The sequence below is a fragment of the Bombyx mori genome, chromosome 27, assembly GCF_030269925.1.
Source record: "Bombyx mori chromosome 27, ASM3026992v2".
Taxonomy (NCBI): domain Eukaryota; kingdom Metazoa; phylum Arthropoda; class Insecta; order Lepidoptera; family Bombycidae; genus Bombyx; species Bombyx mori.
Window position 1 is genome coordinate 9,378,791 of NC_085133.1, and position 23,249 is coordinate 9,402,039.

A 23,249-nucleotide genomic window follows, 5' to 3' on the forward strand; every position below is an offset into this window, starting at 1 on the left:
ATGTCTCAAGACGGCAAACGCCTTGTATACAGACGAACAGACGAAGCATTATAAACCTGTTGACACAGATGCATAGTAATTTTTTTTGACATATAAAATAAAGAAACAGACTTAATATTACTGGTGGTAGAACCTCTTGGTAGGTACCATCACCCTGCTTATTTCTGCCGTGAATCAGTAATGCGTTTCGGTTTGAAGGGTGGGGCAGCCGTTGTAACTATACTGAAACCTCAGAACTCATGTCTCAAAGTGGGTGGCGGCATTTACGTTGTAGATGTCTATGAACTTCGGTAACTACTTAACACCAGGTGGGCTGTGAGTTCGTCCACCCATAATAAATAATAATATACGCAAAAATGACTCCAAATAGGTTTTTTTTTCTATCAAATTGTTGGTAGCCTAAAGGGCTATTCCAACTACGCCCGGTGACTGATCTAGAGAGTGTGTATAGTTATATTTTATTGTACATCAAAATATTACACTGATACAATGTAATAAGCACATCTGATTTATTTGTGCGTATCTTCAGCTCTTTGGGAAACATCATCATCATCATCATTTCAGCCTATCGCCGTCCACTGCTGAACATAGGCCTCTCCAATAGATTTGGGAAACATACAGACCGTATATAGAAACAATATCTATATATGTATATGTTTTTGTTTGTTTTCGATACGTTATTTAGGCTATTGCGCGCATATGTACAGTTGTCCAATTATCAAACAAACTTCAAATTCATGTATTTCATATACTTATCAGGTATCATAATGGAGTGATCTGTCATAATTATAATAAAACTCATTTTTTCCTTACAGATATAAGACTGAAAAAAGGCATGAAAACCGCCAAACAACGGTTAGGAAAAATCCTAAAAATACACAAAATGATATATTAATTATATTTTAATATTTAAACGATTTTTTTTATCAGATTACTGTTGGATTCACAGAACTAATAATGCAGTCATTACGTACGTAAAATACGTAATATTGATAACTGAAGATCTACCATGCCATTTAGTAAATATGTAAAATTCCAAAACGTAACAAGTCTTTAATACAGAGCAATGGAAATATAATATAAATTTTAGTGTAATAACGGTGCAAATTCGCGTAGATGCGAATTTCAGACTTGTTACCTTTTGGAATCGAGGCATTGTCGATTGTCAGTCTCTATAGTCGCTGCGGCTACTGAGGATTCTAATTTTGAAACTGGATTATATAGTCTTATTAATCACATGTAATTATCTGTGTATCTCTGTTCCGCATTTATAAATTTTAACGTGTCAGAGCGGGACAGCAGATCCATCGATGATCTGTGAATCGGAACGGTAATTTGATTTTTAAAAAAAACAATTAAAAAAAAGAACATTAATGTGTGTGCGTGTTTAATTGTAAATTTTTTATAAATGTATGTATGTATGTATAGATGTTATTGCACGGACCAATGTGTGTGTTTAAAGCGATTTTTTATTTTTGAACGAACTGCGCCGATGGAACTATTGTGGAGTTAGATCCTCTTTTGGGGTGTGGTGTGACGTGATAAATGTGTTAGCTGATGATGATGATGTGAATCTTCTTATATGACGAGCTCTTGCTACGATTTTCGATTTTAATTCCCGATACTTTAACTATCTCTATCCTTTACGCCGGCTTAACCCGCGCGGGTAGGTACCACCACCCCCCTATTTCTGCCGTGAAGCAGTAATGCGTTTCGGTTTGGAGGTTCACATTTTACATACAATTTACTGAAACTCGTATGCGGGAAAGGGACAGAGCATCCAACTTAAATGTCTTAGAATCTCTCACCCCGATTTGAATCAATTCTAAATATAAGAGATCCTTTACAATATTTCCATCGTGCGCATTCAAAACCCGACCTTATTGCAAGCCTTATCAGTGTATAGACAAACCTTTAGATGTGTAGGTTATAAAAAGATGTATTTTGTAATATAGTCTAAACTTGTATGAAAGCAGTAAATTTTTTTTTTTTTTTTAAATCGATTTTGTAATGCATATTTTCTCTTGACATTGTTTTTTTTTTTTTTATAAGATTGATGATGTTGTTTGTTTTTTTTTTTTTTTTTTATATACTTGTAATGAATTGTTCCCGCAAGCAAAACATTGTATGATCTGATTCGTTCTATTATTATTTAGTGTTATAAGAGATCTGTTAGCGACCGGAGGGGGTTCTGCAGTATCACGTGACGTCATCAAAAACAGATCAATTTTTTTTTTGTAAAATTTGTTGAGCAAAGGATTTTTATGGGGTGGTATATATTGAGATGTGAAAGGTATCTGAATTATGGACATTTTCCTTAATACGCGACATTTATCTTTGTAATTCAGAGATGCTGAATAAGGTTTTTTGTTATGATTTTTTTTTTTCAATTTTTTTAAACTAAATGGCTCTCGGGTAAAGTTGAGAAATGTCACTTAAACCAAATAGCGTTTCACTCCTCGTTATATGAGAGTATAGTAAACGGAAATCACTGCTCATATGTTCTACTTCTATAGATGTGAGGGAGTCCGTATATAGTCCCATCTTTATTTCGCGTGAAAATCGTGTTTCTGGATCACTCGTCATTAACACCACAATTGAAACAATAGGAGTTTTATTGTTGCAGCGGCCTACACAGTTTCAACTTATACACGTGGTAGGACCTCTTGTGAGTCCGCGCGGGTAGGTACCACCGCCCCGCCTGTTTCTGCCGTGAAGCAGTAATGCGTTTAGGCTTGAAGGGTGGGGCAGCCGTTGTAACTATACTGAGATCTTAGAACTTATATCTCAAGGTGGGTGGCGCATTTACGTTGTAGATGTCTATGGGCTCCAGTAACCTCTTAATACCAGGTGGGCTGTGAGCTCGTCCACCTTTCTAAGCAAATAAAAAGTTTTTTTTTGGTCTTATGTATTTTCGGCGGTAAAAAAATCTCGTGTAACAGACCATCTTTTCTCCACCTCTCGTGCGTTCTTAAACGCCACAGATGTTTATATAGGCGACTAGATGTACCCGTCCGCTTCGCTGGGCATCCAAAATTAACATTATTATTTCTCGCCCCCACAATGATTCTCGTCATTAACGCCCCCGCAACTGGTGTAGGGAGTCCAACGCTCATATAAATATCAGCCTATCCATTAAGTACATGTATTCTCTACATGAATAGCAAGTTTCAAGTCAATCGGATGCATGGTTCAGTAGTTATAACGGAACATCCGTAAAAACCACTGTAGATTTATATATTAGTATAGATAGTTGCCTCAATTGAAACCCGTGGTCGTCGCGTTTTTAACAGTTTTATCTTTTTGAATCATCTTAATCATCACATTTGGTTTTGGATAAACAGGAGATCGATGGTTTTAGAGCAGCGGTCGGGGAACCGGGGTAAATTACCACAAATGGGGTAAAATAAAATTTTTGGGGGGTAAAAATGAAACTTTAGTCAGTAAAAAGTATATATTGAAGTGAAACTTCTTTAGAATCGTTGTGATTTCAAACCCGATGAAACGAAATGATATGATATGAAAAAATTATATTTTTTTTTAAATTATCATGGCGGCTATAATATGAAAGATGCTAAAAAGAAACGATTTCGTTTTTTTTTGTTCTTCGCCACGGTGTAATATCAACTTACACAAAAATATTTTGGGGTAACAATTAAAAAAGTTCCCCGACCGCTGTTTTAGAGATTTGTGCCGTCATGGGTATGAGCAACAGTTTTGGGTGTACTCTGCTGTGAAGTCGAGCTGGTGTCCTCGCGTCTCGAGGTTTGTAGTGGCGCTCGCTGATGTCCACGGGCTCTTGTAGCTGCCCCCGCCCCGCTGACCTCACCCCGTAGTGTGAAGTTAGCTCGGCGGCGTTTCACTGTCGAAAATAAAGTTTTCTTTTTGCAACGCTCATTGATCGTTGTTTTGAAAAAAAAAACAAAAGACATAATATTTTCACAAAAAGTAATTTGTTATTCGTGACCCACCTGTTGTGAGAAAATGTACGTATGAGAAAACTTGAAATCTGTTATAAAAGAAAGGTTTTTAAATAATTGCAGTGTATTTTGTTGTTAGTGTCGTTTTTTTTGTTGCCCTATTGTTGTCCCTGTCTCTTCCAAGCTTAGAGGGAAGCTTGTCACGCTTTTTGAGATGCTGGGAGCTTAGTGTCACACAATATTGATTCTTTAGTGATAAGAAAGATGTAAGTGACTTTTTTAAATTGATTTGCGTGAGTGCTTGTGTGCGTTACGTTCGCGCCTTTTCTTCGGAAAGATTCTAGAAATTTCTAGAGAAAGAGAGAGTCTAAAGAAAACAAACTAGTGCTCGGGAATGGCAGTTGTCGTGTTACGTAATATGAATTGGTTTCGGGAATGTTCTCGGTTGACAGACCATTAACACTATGGATGTTGTAGGCAGTGAAAGTCTTAAAGCAAGTCTGCTCAACCAAACACACTTCGAATGTTCCGCCCAAGGAAAACAACAATAGAAACATACCAGTTTTTGCTTAGTGTGTTTAGTTTTTAACGTTCTCGATTGCGTAAAAGTTAACTCATTTTTTTTGTTTTTTTCTACCTAAGCTGAGAGCCTTGAGAGGCTATTTCAGCGTAACCTTTACTAGTAGGTGAGCTCACGGGGCTCAAACCTGACGACGTTGCTAACACGAACCCTAGCAAGAGCCGTGCTTGGCAGAATCTACCACCGGATCGGAAACGCGACCCACTGAGAAGATCCGACGAGAAACTCAGTGGGTTGTGTCTGTGGGTTAATCTACTCGTCGAGGCCTTCGTCGCAAGCGATGGGTTCGACGGGAACGATGATCGGTGCTTGAGGTATCTAAAAGCACCGTTAGTGGATCGGGAGGTTCCGAAATGACGTGTTTGGGGCGACGTCGACTGCTTTCCTATCTCGCAGGAACGGGAATGTCAAATTTGTATGCATTCGGAACAGCACCCCTAACGGCAAACGTAGGTAAAAGTTCCAACTCCATACAAATGCAACTTTTACGTTATCGAGAACTTTAACACCGAAGTTACTTTGATTGTAACAATTATGGTAGTTTTCCAATGACAGCACAAGAGCGCATTATGCGGCATAATGCTCAACGTTGAATGTTCCAACTACAGCAACGCTTCGCAGAATCGAGCACTCTCAAAAGTACTGCTCTCGCGTGATACTCGCAATCGATACCGACTCAGTGACAGAAAATTGACAAGTGTTTTTTCTTTAAGTTAGCATTGATCGAAATTTTGTTTATATTATCGTTGGTAATATTATTTAATGTTGAAAAAAAATGTAAGGTTTTCGTTTCGTCGTAGTTTCTTAGAAATAATCAATGTTAATTAAAACTGTGCTAACTTAGCGCACTCTGCTGATGCATTTGAAAACTAATTCACGTTCCAATTAAGCTTCAACATAAATCGGCATTCTGCGTCACTGAGTCGCATTATGCTCTGTAATGCTCTGTAATTGGAAAACTTGGAAAACTACTTATATTATGCATTTGGTATTAATTAGATTTTTATTTGAAGATGCGTGTTATTTCGTTACAAAATCAATATGATTTATGTGGTGCAAGTAGCCAGCTCTATTATCGTTTTAATGATCAACATTACATTATATCGAATTTTAATAGCGCAAGGTTTATTTCAATTTGTACAGTCAGGGGCCCGCCAAAATGTCGTATGTCTTATTTCAAAAAGCCTTAAACTACACCCCAATTTTTTTTTTATATTTTTGCGGGTAGGTGATACGTGATAATACGTGTCAGTTATGAGGGTATAAGAAAAATACTAAAGCTCTCGAACATAATTATATATGACTAGCGACCCGCCCTCGCTTCGCTTCGGAAACATTAAAACACACGAAACCAAAAAAAAAATAAAAAATAAAATAAAAAAGTAGCCTATGTTCATCAGGGACAATCTCGGCTTCTAATGGAAAAAGAATTTTTCAAATCGGTCCAGTAGTTTCGGAGCCTATTCGAAACAAACAAACAAATCTTTCCTCTTTATAATATTAGTATAGATTCAGCCATTTAAGAGATTCGTCGGAACAAATATCAAATGAAATATATTAAAAGTTCGGCATATATTTTCGATTGATCACTCGTAAATGTAATGCAGGAGAAAATTGATAATTTGATGCCGTCGCACAGTTTTTTTTTTCTTTCTGCATTTAATACGTATAGTCGTTTCATGATGATGCCTATACAAGCTTGGACTTTTTTTTTTGCGTAGGATGGATAGCAAATTTGGAAGAAGTACGTCTTACTGTGTAATTATTTCAATGGTGTAAAATATAGGCCTCAGTTTTTTGGATAATCAAGCAGATATCTTTTAAATGGTCACAATACACATTTCCTTCATGGCACTCTTAAAATTAGTCGTTAATATATGAAACGTGGAAAGATATAAATATTTCTCACTTCACAGACACAGGGTGTGGTTTTTTAAACTGTAAATGTTTTCAATCTGCTATAGTTTGTTTCACAAAATAGATGTTAAGGTTTTTAATGTGTACAAATGCGCCGGTGTATACTCTTTTTATATAGTTAAATTAATAATGATCCTTTTGCCTGCCATGTAGGTCACCGGTGCCCTACGCGGCGCACTGAAGTAATTATATTGACTAGTGGTCCCTTGGTAGTCGAAATTCGACTATAATTAATTAAAATTATAACTTTGTACACTGATATGATTCTATTGTCAAAGACTATTCTATACTAATACTTCTATAATCACAGATTTCGCCAAGACTACACTATATACTAATATTAATAAAGACAAACAATATCTAATCTATTCTCAATTTGACCACAGACTTTAAGCAATAAGAAAAGTTTGGCAATAAACAAATAGTATGCATGCGTGTGTGTGTCAAATACATGGTAGTGTATGTAATGTTTTTTTTTATTATTTAAAGTATTTTTTAAGCATAATTAAAACAAATATTAACATTCTGCATTCCTTCTTTATATTCTCTATAAGTGTGGGAAAGTTCAGACGTCCGCGCAATTTTCCTAAAAAGGCGTACAAAGTTTTTGCTTCACGTATTAATATATAGATTTCTCTCATCGTTCTTACTAAGGCGACAAAATATCTACGAGTATAGTAGATTCTGGGGAAGCCGAATCCGAAGATGGTTAGAATGAATCTATTTCTAAGAGATCTAAAATACTAAAATATAAATTAAGAACAAAAGAAACAAAACAAAGTTAGATAATCCAAGCGCTTAGTAACAGAAATCGATATAATTACTTCAATGCGCCGCGTAGGGCACCGGTGACCTACACGGCGGTCAAAAGGTAAGAGAGTAGTTTCATAGTGAAACGCTATAATTGTGTGAAAATATGTCATGATTTTCAATTTGCAATACTATTATTACGAAACTTAATCTTCTATCGAATTAACATTTTAATTTGATCGTATTAAATATAACGAGTGAAGTGCGTCTTCTGAATGAGTTTCTCATTAAATATTTTTAAGCTATTGCATAGCTTTTATCGCGGGCTTTGAGCGCGGCGACCGAATCAAGAAATTCCGTAACGAAAATAAAACCTAACACCCCCCACTCTGCTTACCATGTAGATCGCGTTCAACACATTCACAAGTTGCGCTTGTGCAGTGTTTGTTAATAAGCGCGCGGCGTGACGTCGCACTGCATGCGCATCATGAAAAATCTGCCTATCTCTCTCTCGCGCGGTCTGGTTTATGAGTGTGAAGGGGATAGTTAATGTTTTGCTTTTGTTAATGTTTATAAATATGGCGTGGTCTTATTATATTATTGTGTTAATATTAAATTATTATTGTCTATATATAATTGCATAAGTTGGTAAAAAATGCTATGCAATAGCTTTACCGCGGCAGTCCTCGAGTGCCACACGTGTTTTTTTTTAATTCTAAAACAAAATTCGCAATAATACGCATAATACTAATTTATATAATAATATAACAGAAATATAAAGAAACAGTTGTAAGGAATTCGTCCAAAAATCATTTAAATTTAGCCTGGTAATGGTTATTTAGCGTGTTAGGATTACTTATTGTCTTTCATGTTTGTTTATGACCTTATCAAGTGAAATACATATTTGTAGAATACCAAAGGATATTATAAACAATATGTTCTCTTAACAGATTTTGTAAATTTTAAGTTTCATAGCGTTCATGTCGGTTAAGGCCATAGGTTTCGGTTATGCTTTGGTAATTTGCGATAAGTCCATGGTTCACGGCGCGCCCAAGGAATTTGTCGAACAGACTCGCGTACCTGATATATCCGCATTTGAAATTATTTCTAAATCAATATAATAATTACTATGTACCCGAATTTGTTGATTAATGAAATATTAGAATTTTAACATTATTTCTTTTCATAGCTTCGAAATGTGATAGAGGCTAATGTCAACGCCAAAATCAGATGTGCGCGTTACGGCCGCCGCTAAATATTTGCCTTCGGGTTCCATTTAGGGCTGAACTTCTTTTCATATCGACGCTTGAAAGGCAAATATGACTAAGCGACAATAACTACTTTGTACATTAATAATAGGCAATAACCATATTCGATGGGCAAAAAAATATATTTCTAGGTCTATTAAAATCATTTCAATCCTACAGCTACTAGCTAGATTCATTAAAATAAATTTTGTTTTCAAATATTTCAACTTTAAATTAGTCTACTGTAAAGTTCACGCATTGTCGCTTAGTCACGTTTGCCTTTCAAGCGTCGATATATTTTGCTAAAAGATTTTTTGAAAAAGAAAGAGTACCTTATTAATTAAGTGTGTACACAGAATCATAATTCAGTCAATGCTAAATTCAAAGCAAAATAGTTTTAAATGGTTATTTATAAATGTTATTAAATTATTAAAAACGTTATGCTTGAGCGCGCTAAGACACTTCTAATCGAACTGCGCAATAGTCTGTATTCTGACGCTCCGCACTTTATATGCAAAAATAAACAGTCGATCTATCGACGCTTCGCGCTCAATGGATTAAAACTACTTCTTCAGTTTAATCTCGCGTTTATTGTTAATATATCATATAATATTATCTCCAACGTCCCGAATACTTTATATATTCCGTTGTCTAACAGACGACAAATGTGGTGTTTAGTTTTGGTTAATAATAATAACTTATCATTGATAAGTTATTGGTCTTGATGCTATATTGTACTTTAAGACTATGAATATAGTACTATATGTTTGTAGCGTGTTTCTTGTTACTCCACTTTAAGTTGAGAAACTTTTTCATAGAAGATTATCTTATAAACCAATACGGTATTCTTTGAAGTTGATTTTGTCTGATTGCACGATCTTATATCAGTGTAGGCGTTGATGACGTTGCCAAACATTTATAATTAACGATATATTTTGACGTCACATTTTTATTGTAATGAACATGGGAAATTGAATGAACAGTATTTAAATTTAAGCTTCACGAAACTCTCCCTCGTTGATAGATATATGATATCGTGCTGTCTTATATTTTGTTGAAGAGAAATATATATATACGTGGATGTACATATTTGAATTGTTTGTCAGTATAGAACACGAATGGAACTTGTGATTGACAGCGGGAGCGTTACGTCAGATATGTCAGTGTCAAAGATGACAGTTTATTGATTAATTGTCGTTTCGATAGTAGAATATAGGAGATACTGACATGTATATAATTATATTTTTTTCAAAGGATTTTTTAATGGAAATCTCAGAGTATACAAATGGAAATGTTTTAATGATTATGATGTGTTATGTATAATTATGTATGTGTATGTAAATTCGTGATAAACGAATGAGTTTAAAAACACGTATCATGAATTTATCTGTTGTGTTTTATTCCCCATTAACTTTTTTTTTTTATTGCCTAGATGTGTGGACGAGCTCACAGCCCACCTGGTGTTAAGTGGTTACTGGAACCCATGGACATCTACAACGTAAATGCGCCACACACCTTGAGATATAAGTTCTAAGGTCTCAGTATAATTACAACGGCTGCCCCACCCCTTAAACCGAAACGCATTACTGCTTCACGGCAGAAATAGGCGGGGCGGTGGTACCTACCGGTGCGGACTCACAAGAGGTCCTACCACCAGTAATTACGCAAATTATAATTTTGCGGGTTTTATTTTTATTACACGATGTTATTCCTTCACCGTGGAAGTCAATCGTGAACAATGGTTAAGTACGTATTTCTTTAGAAAAATTGGTACCCGCCTGCGGGATTCGAACACCGTTGCATCGCTACATACGAATGCACCGGACGTCTTATCCTTTAGGCCACGACGACTTCATACTTACTTAAACTTAAACTTTTTTACCGGTGGTAGGATCTCTTGTGAGTCTGCACCGGTAGGTACCACCACCCTGCCTATTTCTGCGTGAAGCAGTAACCGTACAACCGTAGCTTCGGTTTGAAGGGTGGGGCAGCTGTTGTAACTATACTTGAGACCTTAGAACTTATATCTCAAGGTGGGTGGCGCATTTACGTTGTAAATGTCTATGGGCTCCAGTAACCACTTAACACCAGGTGGGCTGTGAGCTCGTCCACCCATGTAAGCAATAAAAAAAAACAAATTTGGCTCTAATTTTTTTTTAAATCGTTTTAATTTGCTTATTTGAATCTTTGGCTAATAAGTTTGCCGACCTCTGGTACAGAGAGAGAAGAACGCTCTCTCGCGGCTTGCTGCCTGATTCAGCAAAATGGTGCCCCAGCAAAAGTCCTCGACATCAATCTGCTACCTGGCTGCTTTTAGGTTCTTCAATCGCCGCTCATGGACGTCGGTAATGCCACAAAATGGGGCAGTTTTTTTCCCTACCTAAGTTGATAGCCTTCAGAGGCTATTTTAGCGTAACCTTAACTAGTAGGTGAGCTAAAACGAACCCTAACAAGAGCCGTGCTTCGCAGAATCCACGCGACCCACTGAGAAGATCGACGAGAAACTCAGTGGGCTGAGTCTGTGGGTTAATTTACTCGTCGAGCCCTTCGTCACAAGCGACGGGTTCGACGAGAACGATGCCCGGACAGGATGGGGCTGAGTCAAGCGCTGCCTATAGTTTAGTATTCTAACTCGCAACTTACCTGCCTTTTCTCTCACCGGTCATCTTTCGCGAAGCAGTTAAATAAGTTAATATTTCATTTTGATTTAAAGACCTTACAACTTATGTCTCAAGGTGGGTGGCGGCATTTGCGTTGTCTATGGGCTTTGGTAACTACTTAACATCAGGTGGGCCGTGAGTTCGTCCATCCATCTTGTCAATAAATATAAAAAAAATGTATTAAACTGGAACATAAGGTAAGGGTGGGGGTGAGTAATAAAAGTCTATTAATAAATACAATAGTTTTTATAATTTAGATATTACGAAATTTAAAAAAGGCGTTCTTTGGTTAATTAATTTATTAACTAAAATATTTTACCGTTACATAATATACATTAGTGATGAATAGTATTCATTTAAATTTACATTTTACGAATTCCTAACTCTACACTTACGTGATTTAAAAACATTTTTATTACAATATCAAGATTGCACTAATACGCGTCAAGACGAGTCCTGAAGCTCGTCTTTTGAATTGTGGGCGTAATTAAATTGTTATTGTATTGTATTGTATTGTATATATTATATTGTAATTAAATTGTAATTTAAAATGCTTATCCCTAACCTACTGAACTCCAGAACAAGTCTGCTACCGCACGGGCGTGTGGGCTGTAAAATATGATGTGCATTTATTGTTCTCACATTTTGGGGGCTTAGTTTTCAATTCGAAATTATGCTTCAATATAAGCTTCGGCATTGACGTTTTTATATATATGAAAATTGGTAATCGTTTATTATCAAGTGGCCGTGAATTGTAGTGCGTAAAGGCAGATTTATATTGAGTCAGTAACTAACGTCAGTGCTGGCGCCGAAAACTGACCCATACGATTTATACGCAGTCAGTATTTCGTCAGTAGTCGAGGATATTTCTTATGGTGTACACACGTTCGTAAAGTCAGTGTGGAAAAATGAATTCTCGAAAACAACGAAAAATTACGAGTTAATAATTTGTTGAAAAAATGTACCTTTGTGATGATGCAAGAACTAACTGGTATGTTAGAAGAAATATCTAAAAAGAAGCGAATTTGGGTAAGAGGATGGATAGGTGACAGCAATACAAACTGGCTTTGACAATGATGTCAAAAGACTGATGATTTGCTTATGAAGTTATCAAACTCTATTCAGCGTCAAGACACATTTATGAGAGACGCCTTGCCAGCCAATATTTTGTAATGTTGTTGCGCGCATTTCTTTATTCCTATAATTTTGTGATTTATTATTCCACAAGCATTCATTATTGCGGTATAGTTGCAATAATCTTTAAGTTCGCCGTGTCGTTTACTTTTCGCGTCACTTTGTGATGTGGTGCAACGCAGCGTGGTCACCGTACAATAAAGCGGAAGCGACTGACTTCTCGAATATATTAAGTTTATAATCTATGGACTGAGTGACTTTGGCATTTACACGGCGTCAGTAGCGCTGGCGTGGGTGGCGGGGGGAGCGGACTGACGCCGAAAAATATGAAGCGGGAATACTGAAGTCAGTACTGACGCGACAGTACTGTACTGACTAGAAATCAATTTACACGATGGCGATGCTAGGTCAGCACTGACTCGGTAGTGCACTGACGTTAGTTACTGACACAATATAAATCTGCCTTTAGCCAACAAAAGACGAACAGTAAAAAAAACTAAGAAGAAAAACTCTGTTACTCGAAACAGTCGAATTTATTTCCGTCTGTCAATTTTGGATAACATATATATTTCTCATTATCCATTGTATAGTCTATATTTTGAAAGCAAATATTAATGCCAATGTTCACGATGCGTTCTTCAATGTTTTTCAGAGTTTTACCTCTAGTTTCGGGTAATATAAAATACAGAACCAACAAACAAAATGTAACAATGATTAGAGAAACAATTAAGACGACATACAATTTAACGTTTACAATTAGATGAGGGAATACATAAATACTAATTTTCGTAATCAAAAAACCGATGATATTTGATAAAAATAGACAGGTACCTTTGTATTTCATTGGTATTATTTCGGCCATTAGTATTGTTGGTAAATACGTGCACACGAAAAAAGCGGCCACAAAATAAATGAAAAGCAGACATGGTATTAAATATTGGTCAAGTGATATAATTGTGTTTGCTTGTAAAAAGGAAAGAACGCTTACGATGCCTAATACACTGATAGCCGTGGGTCCCATGGTAAAAAGTAAGGAGCGAAAACTCCCGCCAAATGTAAGGTAAACCGACGAAATCAAAAACACAATTGAGAAGATTAAATCGCTGTAGTACACATAGGAAATATCGCTCATTTTGGCTTCAAAAAAATTCATATAGGACGATGTGCTGCGTCCACTTCCTTCTGACAATATAAAACTAAAAGTAATTATGATTATCGGCTTGATTAAGTAATTGTAAATTGTCGAAGTTCTCGAATACGATCGAAGCGATTTATTCGAACCGTTTTCATAATTGACCAACTTGTAATCTTCACTGTCGCACATGTCACCGATAGGTTTCAGGTCTTGCGTAAAACCTATGCATAGACACGAAATACATTGCACGAATAGACAGAGCGACGCAATCGTGTCGAAATAAAAGAATTTATGTAAAATTACAGATAGGGCGTTACCAAAACGCAGCGCCGATATTTGTAGGAAAATACACCCCGCTCTGCAATTGGGATGAATGTATTCTCCTAATAAGCAAGCGGTGAGTACAACCATAGCCGCTTCATTGAAAGCGAAGTAATGTTTGATGTAAACGCTGACCTCTTTGGTCGATGTGTATAAAATAATTATCATAATAATCCCCTGGGAAACTGCTAAGATAGCGAATCCAAGTTTTCTTCCGGATTTCATTAGCATCGTTCCCAAACAGTATCCTAATATCGCAGCGAAGTTCGTGTTTTGTTCTGAAATTCCAAAAAAAAAATGTTTTATTATATCATAGCTTTGTGTTGAGTTACTATAAATAATAAATAAATATATAAATATATAAATAAATATTTACTAACAATCACGCCACGTTAATTGGTCCCGTGATAAGTTCGTAAAGAACTTGTGTTACAGGTACCAGATAACGGATATAAATGTAAGATTTTTATTATACACATACATATATTTAATATACATCCATAACCCTGGAAAAGACATTTATATTTATCATACAAATATCTTCCCTTGGCGGGATTCGAATCCGCGACCCCCTTGTGTAGTGACCATGTCACTTACCACTACACCAGACGGCCGTTCGACGGCCGATGAATGCGGCTATTCCGTATGGCTACTGTAGATAGCCAGACAAGGTCCCGGAGCAAGTTTTTTAAGTGGTTACCTAAACTCATAGAAATCATAACCCCAATACCGTTACCTATCTTGAGGCACGAGGTCCTAGTCTCAATTATTTATTTATTTATTACACTTCATGTAAAAATTATATTGGCGGACTCAATGCCTAAGCCATTCTCTACCAGTCAACCAAAGGTAGTGCAGAGTAAATAGTGGTAGGTGCAATGAAATTTATATTAAGTTACAAATACATACACAAAAAAAGTATATACATATATACACAATCACAAATATACATATTATAGTTTATACAGTATTAAAAGGAATATATTAATATATTCCCTTAACAAATAACTAAACAAAAATTAAATAGATTACTCTAAAAATTATGCAACCATGATTTTGTTCCTCCAACGCGGAAGTTGCTCTGTGATAATACCAACTGTTTCTAGAGATATTAACATCTGACGTCACTCAATGTCTAATATTTCATTACTCATTGACGTATATAATTGTATTAATAATTTATAATCTATTGTATTTCATTTGCACGATTATTTGTCATTACAACCATTGTTTATAAAGACGCTCTGTACCCTTCAAGAGATCGTGAATACATGATAGGTACATATGGTAATAGATTAATGGTCAAATTGGGGGGTCCGAAGTTGAATGAGATACCAATGGTGACCTCGATGGCGAAGGGTTTGAGTGGGTGCGGAGAGAAGAGAACTCTCTTACGCCCACTTCACTAGCCTAAGTGGGAAATCGCCAACCAAAACTTGTCGTGGCTAAACATCGCAATCATGGCGCTCGATAAGTCAACAGACCATAAACAATGAAAAGTCAGCCATTATATCAAATAATAAAGCTAGAACCCGTATTAGATATATCAAGTAATTATTTTGCTACCGTAGGCATCCGTGATCCATATGGGTTTCAGTATTTGCTCGTTTCTCTTGTCCAGCCACCAGATTAATCTTTGCCATATTCCGAATATTAAAGAGTGTAGTAACACGGAAAGCACCACGCGGAACTGAAATATAAATGAAAAGGTTAGCGTCCAGACTACATCGACTACACAAACTTGTTAACACCCGGCCAATGGAGCCGTTTCCTAAGAGTTAATGTAGCATATTCAATCAATGGCCCCGTTGTTTTTCATGTGATCTAATATTGGGAGCACGGGCCATGAACAAATAAATCCAAACTCCGAACAAAACAAGCATTTTAACAAAGATAGTGATTGCGGGTTTGCTATGTATCGTGTACAACCAATGTAGTTAAATTTCCATAAAACACAATGTTGTTCGTTGGTAAGCGAAAGGCTTCAGAACATTTTTGCCGTAAATATCCGATTAAGATTGTTAGGGAAAGAAAAATTGGAGTAGCTACACAAAACGAAAAGATTTTGAGCGGCAACAAGTGCGTTTCCTGATCACAGTTCTAGTCGAACTCTTCGATTACGACGAGCGAACTAATCCATAGACATACTGGTGGTAGGACGTCTCGTGAGTCCGTACCACCACCCTGCCTATTTCTACCATGAAACAGTAATACGTTTCGGTTCGAAGGGTGGGGCAGCCGTTGTGCTGTACTTACGACTACTTTGACTTTGACTACTACGCTGAGACCTTGGAACTCATATCTCAAGGTGGGTGGCGACATTTACGTTGTAGATGTCTATGAGCTCAGGTGGGCCGTGAGCTCGTCCATATAAAAAAAAACATAGCCCACAGAGTTTCTCGACGGATCTTCGCGGGTTTGGGTCGCTATTCGATCTGGTGGTAGATTCAGCGAAACAATGCTCTTTTTAAGGCCAGTGTTAGCAGTTTCTTTGAGGTTGAGTCCGTGAGCTCACTTACCCATCAACGCGTAGTTGGAATAACCCCATGGGCTACCAACGAATAGTTAGGGAAAAAAATGCGTTTCCAAATATCATCTTTGCCATGCACCGTCTTATTCTGCAATCCGTGTAGTGACATGAGAATTATAACACGTCCTCAAACGAGGCTTAGAGTTATCATGCGGAGCCTTTCCTAACCGCTTAGAGCTATACGTGCAGTAAACTCACGTCATCTCGGATCCTCCCGATCCACTAACGGTGCTTTTATGTACTTCAAGCACCGGTCACCGTTCTCGTCGAACCCGTCGCTTGCGACGAAGGGCTCGACGAGTAAATTAACTCTCAGACACAGCCCACTGAGTTTTTCGCCGGATCTTCTCAGTGGGTCGCGTTTCCGATCCGGTGGTAGATTCTAGGTAGATAGCATCGTCGTCAGGTTTGAGCCCCGTGAGCTCACCTACTAGCCACGGTTACGCTGGAATAGCCGCTCCAGGCTACCAGCTTAGGTAGGGAAAAAAAAAAGCAGTAAGCTCGTTCATTTACTCTACTCTTTAAATAAATGAAAAGGTAATAATAATATAAACGATTACCTAACGTAATGTAATGCGCTTATAAAAGAATAAACGCGTAATTATATTATCAGTTACGAAACAAAGTCACCGTGTTTGTCTTTCCGTTTCTTTTCAGAATGAGTAGCTCGTTTTTAGGACCGGTAATAGAATTGACATTGTTTTCAGCTGAATACAAGTTTGTTGAATACAAGTTTGTTTTAATGACTTTTTAGTTAGAAATAAAATGTTTTTAGTTCGGTTTCCATGCGCGCTTCACTTATCGTTATAATTAAAAGAAACTATTCAAATTGGCGACAAAACAGTACCTAGAGGTTACATTTTAATCTTTTAATGAATGTTTTTTTTTTTATTGCCTTTGTAGGCAGACGTGCATACGGCCCACCTGGTGGTGAGTGGTTACCGTCGCCCATGGACTTCAGCAATGCCAGGGGCAGAGCCAAGCCGCTGCCTACCGAATGTTCATTTACTTTACAAGTTTTCTGTTTGCATCCGAGAAATCTTTACGAGGTGGGTAAATTATGTTTGTATTGTACCCGATCCTTATTCGAAGTTCCGTGGAGGTAACCAAATTTTATCGGAATAGCTATATCTAAGTCGGGACGTTTTATCGTATTCATTGTGAATCAAATCAAATATGTATATTGGGGGTATATGTATATTGGGTAAAGTGGGCGTATAATTAGCCAGCTATAGTCCACTATCCCGAATGTTTTTGGCGTGAAGCAGTCATGCGTTCTGATTTGAAGGGCAGGACAATCTTACCATACACGACTTCGAATCCATACCACCAGATTCGTGGTGGCATTTTTTTTTTTTTCATTTTTCATCATCATCCTAGGCCCAAGGTGAGCCTTAGCTTGGTCCAGTACGTCTGTCCAGATTTCCCAATTAATGGTTTTCTCTTTCCAGTTCTTAAAACTAATCCCTTTAAGATCCTGTTCTATGCCATCTAACCATTCGAGACTCGAATAATTCGAGTTCTGGTCTGCCACAACTTATGCAGCCATCCATTTTGCCGCAGATTAAGTAATTGTTTCGGAATGCTGGTCTCGTCCACTGATATGTGTGCAGTGAAATATTAAATAAAATAATATTAGATTAAATAGACCGTAAATAATTGCGCAAAATAATAATATTAAATAAAATAGACCGTAAATAATCACGCAATCATAAATTACACAGTTCTATTATTTCACGATAATATTGTAATATGGATTTCAATGGTGCATTAAAAAGTTACACACCCAGATGCCTTCAGTGAGATTTATTTTATGACACTGCGCGGTATCTTGCCCTTCTTAGTTTGTTCAGATTTTAAACGTAAACGTTTACCATTTAAAAGAGTGATCGTGAGTGGCTACTGTCGCCCATGGACTTCAGCAATGCCAGGGGCAGAGCGAAGCCGCTGCCTACCGATTGTATAGTACAACGGCTGCCTCATCCTTCAAACCGAAACATATTACTGTTTCACGGCAGAAATTGGCAGGGTAGTACCTACCCGTGCAAGCCCACAATACGTCCTGCCATTCCTTCATTGTGGAAGTCATTCGCGAAGATATGTTTATTATATGCGTCGTTTTACAGCAAAATTGGTGCCTACCTGCGAGATTTTATCACCGGCCCAGTCGTATCCCTCGATACGAGTACATTTTTTTGGGATGATGATGATGTTGGGTATTGTGGCTGATAGCCCGAAGGCCTTTTGAAGGCTAGGACAGGTGAGTGAGAACGAGCTCAGCCAAGAGGGGTGCGATTTACTAACAGCCTTCAAAGAAGAACCAGCTCAAGGGCAGCTGCTTCGCCAATGTATCTAATGCAAAGATCGGAATCTGCTGACAAGATCCGGCGAGAAACTCAGCAGGCTGATGTTATGGTCTAAGTTCACGTCGAACTCTTCGATACGATTCTCGGTGGGCCGTATGCTCGTCTGCCTACAAGGGCAATAAAAAAAAATGACGAGTACGGTTATCAGGGTCCCTATGTCTGATCTTAGTGTCAGAACCGCTTCATACCCGATTCTGTAGACCGATAAGTAAACAGTCGACGTCGCCCTAAACACGTCATTACGGATCCTCCCGATCCATTAATGGTGCTTTTAGGCATCACAAGCACCGGTAACAGTCCTCGTCGAATCTGTCGCTTGCGACGAAGGGCTCGACGAGCGAATTAACCCATAGACACAGCCCACTGAGCTTCTCGCCGGATCTTCTCAGTGGGTCGCGTTTTCGATTCGGTGGTAGATTCTGCGAAGCACTTCACTTGCTAGGGCCAGCGTTAGCAACACTCCCGATTTGGGCCCCGTGAGCTCACCTACACGTCAAGGAGAAGCTGAAATAGCCCTCAAGGCTATCGGCATAGGTAGGAAAAAAAGGAACCGCTGGCGTCTATTAAGAATGTTTGTTAATCGCATGAAGCGAGCGTCATTAATTACTTTGCAAAAGCAGTATAACGCCTTTTTTTTTTTCGTGCCGGGGGCCGAACCTTCTACAAGGTCCCCGCGCATAAGGGGCGCTCGGGATATGTGAGACTCAACGATCTGCAGGTGTTGAGAGCAGATCGCGGGCTCAAGGATTTTAGGGCCCACCCACTAAACGACTCCCCTGCACTCTTACACTCGACGTCCGATCCCCTCCGAGGCCAGAACCCGGATGAGGTAGGGGGGGTTACCGCGGTCAACACTACAACCAGACAGCGCGGCTCACCCCAAGGACGCTCAGCCGACGGAGCCTTCGAGGCGAATCGATGGCTCTGAAACGTCGGCTGCCTCGATTCTGCAGCGCATCGAGCATGTTTGCGGAGGCGCGCACCGACGATTTCTATGCCATATTAAGAAAGCGATGCGCGTCCTTGCTCTGCAGGGTAGGGGTTAGCTCCAATAGCATCCTGGCCATGATATTTTCTAGATTAGATGGACCTTTTCTGAATCATTGCAGAGAGGTTTACTGGTGGTAGGACCTCTTGTGAGTCCGCGCGGATAGGTACCACCGCCCTGCCTATTTCTGCCGTGAAGTAGTAATGCCTTTCGGTTTGAAGGGCGGGGCAGCCGTTGTAACTATACTGACATCTTAGAACTTATATCTCAAGGTGGGTGGCGTATGTACGTTGTAGATGTTTATGGGCTCCAGTAACCGCTACTGCAATCGTATGTAGTATATGTATTGTTGTTTTCTTTTATTATTGTGTCCTTACTGACTAATTTTTTAAAAAAACACTGTTACTAACAGTTACATGGATCATTATGTGAAATAAAAGAATTTAATAATAATAATAATAATTATGCAGTGTCATTGATAAAGGAGAATATATACATGAATATATTACACGTAGTTTTTTTTTTTACACATCATACATAATTATTGTTGTCAAGATGACGTACAAACTACACGTATGTATTACTAATTCGAAAAACATTGTGTATTGGTTATCATTGTTACCGTAATGTTACAGAGAATCTAAATTTTTACAGAAAAAGAACAAATTATTTTCAATGTCATTTATCAGTCATTTATTTGTCATCAAAAGAGCGACATTATCAGTGAAATTAGTTAAATAGAAAATTAAGCGCCTTCTGTTTTTTTTTCCTACCTAAGCTGATAGCCTTGAGAGGCTATATCAGCGTCGCCTTAACTAGTAGGTGAGCTCACGGGGCTCAAACCTGATGACGTTGCTAACACGAACCCTAGCAAGAGACGTGCTTCGCAGAATCTACCACCGGATCGGAAACGCGACCCACTGAGAAGATCCGGCGAGAAACTAAGTGGGCTGTGTCTGAGGGTTCATTTACTCTTCGAGCCCTTCGTCGCAAGCGACGGGTTCGACGAGGACGATGACCGGTGCTTGAGGTACCTAGAAGCACCGCTAGTGGATCGAGAGGATCCGAAATGACGTGTTTGGGGCGACGTCGACTGCTTTCCATAAATAAGCGACCATGAAATCACATTGCACCAAGATATCAATTTTCATTGCTGTTCAAAACTTTTGGAACGAAGTTCCTTATCGCGCGTTGTGAAAGGGGGCTAGACGGAAAAAATTCTTACGAAAAGTTGTCACGACACTTTTTACATCCGTCATTCTGACCAATCAACGTGTAGGCGCTTATCGCGTGACATTGCCCGTATCCGATTGGTCCGCGTAATGAGTACAGTTTCTCGAGATAGCGTTTCAACAATAGTAATTTAGTTCATAGTATTGTTTTTTTCTTCTTCATAATGCCGTAATTTATTATTATAACTTAAAAAAAAAATTACAATTCCTTCACTAATTAATCGAAAGGAACTTCGTTCCATCCGGGTGTCCCTTGACACCTCTGAAGTTTTTTTTTCTTTCCCGCACCCCTCAATAAAACATAAATAAAATTTATGAGTAGATAGATACCCCTTCCCTGATAGCACTATAGCTACTTCTAGACATACCTAGGTTTTTTTTATTATTGCTTAGGTGGGTGGACGAGCTCACGGCCCACCTGGTGTTAAGTGGTTACCGGAGCTACAAAGTAAATGCCGCCACACACCTTGAGATATCAGTTCTAAGGTATCAGTATAGTTACAACGGCTGCCCCACCCTTCAAACCGAAGTTAGTTTTTTAAATAAATTTTCAAATTTCGACAAAATTGTAAGGCTTGTAACGTTAAAAATGTTAATATGTTAATTACTGGTGGTAGGACCTTTTGTGAGTCCGCACGGGTAGGTACCACCACCCTGTCTATTTCTGCCGTGAAGCAGTAATGCGTTTCGGTTTGAAGGGTGAGGCAGCCGTTGTAACTATACTGAGACCCTTAGAACTTATATCTCAAGGTGGGTGGCGCATTTACGTTGTAGATGTCTATGGGCTCCAGTAACCACTTAACACCAGGTGGGCTGTGAGCTCGTCCACCCATATAAGCAATAATAATATTATAAAGAGGAAAGATTTGTTTGTTTCGAATAGGCTCCGAAACTACTGGACCGATTTGAAAAATTCTTTTTCCATTAGAAGCCGACATTGTCCCTGATGAACATAGGCTACTTTTTTTAATTTTTTTTTATTTATTTTTTTTTGGTTTCATGTGTGTTTTAATGTTTCCGAAGCGAAGCGAGGGCGGGTCGCTAGTAAGCAATAAAAATAAAAAAAGATAATATCATCCGCGCGATTAAATAGTGAATATAGTTTTATTTATGTCTACGACTCGCGGGAAAGAAAATACTAGTCTACGGCCAAGAGTTAAGTGGTCATAAGAGAGCGTAGACTTGAACCGCGTTAATGCCGACACCGTCCGGTCATCGTTCTCGTCAAACATGTCGCTTGCAACGAAGGGCTCAGCCAGTAAATTAACCCACAGACGCAGCCCACTGAGTTTCTCGCCGGATCTTCTCAGTGGGTCGCGTTTCCGATCCGGTGGTAGATTCTGCAAAACACGGCTCTTGCTAGGGTTCACGTTAGCAACATCGTCAGGTTTGAGCCCCGTGAGCTCACCTACTAGCCCGGTGACACTGATATGGTCTCTCTAGACCCTCACCTTAGTAGGGAAAATAAGAACCGACACCGATCTTGAGATATGAATTTCTAAGTTTCAGTTTTTACAATATAATTGCCGCAACGCTTAAGATAAAACGCATTACTGATTCACGGTAGAAATAGGCAGGGTGGTGGTACCTTCAGACGCCTACTCGTGTGGGCTCATCAGACGCCCTACCACCAGTAAATTGATTGTAAACGATTTTCATCGCACCTGAATATCAAAGGGTCCAGCTCGAGGACGTCTACCGTTCGACACTATAACATTTAAATTTTCAGTTACCACTCGAAGGAGACGGGTGCTATCCATGATTGAAACAAAAAAAATTTTTATACAAATAAATTACTCACTTGTCCGAATGCTGATTTATGAAACTGGCTTAAAACAAGCATGTTTTAAATTACTCAACTTCACGATAAAACTATTTATATATACTTCTTAATTTCCTATTAACAATACCATAAGGTGTCCAGTACAAGACTATACTTCTTCTATTTCACTGTTGATCAAATGGTGCGAAAAATAACTTGTATAATTGACGTGAATGGTGGCACCGAAATGCTTTAATAACTAAACGAAATTTTCTACAATAAAATAAAATAAAACGCTAAAAATACGAGATAAGAAAACACGCGTACACGCCGATCCACTAGTCAAATACAGACAGGCAAATAAAGTTGTTTAAAAAGCACTACACTTGTATAATAAGCCCTTTGTGTATTTGCACCCGACACTTGTTGAATATTGAGAACCGCTTTGATTGTAAGATAAAATTTAGACTCAAAACGCGGACCAATAAAATCAAATTCACTTTTGGACTATAAGTTCGTAAGATCGCACCGAGCGAATAAGTTGCAACCGAAGGTACTTTTAAAAATCTTTCAAATTGAAAACGTTTGAAATTATGTTAATAATACAACGCGTGTTTTCGGTACGGTGCTCATTTTGTTAATGACTGTCTCGAGTATAAGTCAATATTAATGTTGATGTAGTAAATAAAATAAAATAAAATACATTT

At 38.2% G+C, this 23,249-nt stretch overlaps 2 protein-coding genes, 1 long non-coding RNA gene and 1 other non-coding gene across 4 annotated transcripts in view; 2 read left to right on the plus strand and 2 right to left on the minus strand.

The window, feature by feature from the left end:
• The window catches only part of LOC101746803 (histone lysine demethylase PHF8), a 33,624-nt gene extending 23,824 nt beyond the window's left edge, over positions 1 to 9,800 (plus strand). Inside the window, exon 23 of the mRNA XM_038020857.2 lies at positions 816 to 9,800. Coding sequence (XP_037876785.1) covers positions 816 to 895 — 80 coding nt within the window. The 3' untranslated portion in view covers positions 896 to 9,800. The remainder of the gene's footprint in view (positions 1 to 815) is intronic.
• Positions 9,801 to 11,301: 1,501 nt separating this feature from the next.
• LOC101741132 (uncharacterized) lies at positions 11,302 to 23,196 on the minus strand. Its single transcript, XM_038020935.2, has 3 exons — positions 22,582 to 23,196; positions 15,231 to 15,354; positions 11,302 to 13,942 (listed from the first exon to the last, which is right to left on the minus strand). Exons 1-3 carry the CDS (start codon positions 22,621 to 22,623, stop codon positions 12,723 to 12,725), a joined length of 1,386 nt encoding a protein of 461 aa, XP_037876863.1. The 5' UTR covers positions 22,624 to 23,196; the 3' UTR covers positions 11,302 to 12,722.
• Positions 16,053 to 16,132, plus strand: Mir2808c (microRNA mir-2808c). Its single transcript, NR_107358.1, has one exon. It is a non-coding gene; the product is annotated as a microRNA mir-2808c (primary transcript).
• On the minus strand, positions 19,131 to 22,573 carry LOC134201552 (uncharacterized). The gene is made up of 2 exons (XR_009976906.1): positions 22,205 to 22,573; positions 19,131 to 20,375 (listed from the first exon to the last, which is right to left on the minus strand). It is a non-coding gene; the product is annotated as an uncharacterized LOC134201552 (long non-coding RNA).
• Positions 23,197 to 23,249: the final 53 nt, after the last annotated feature.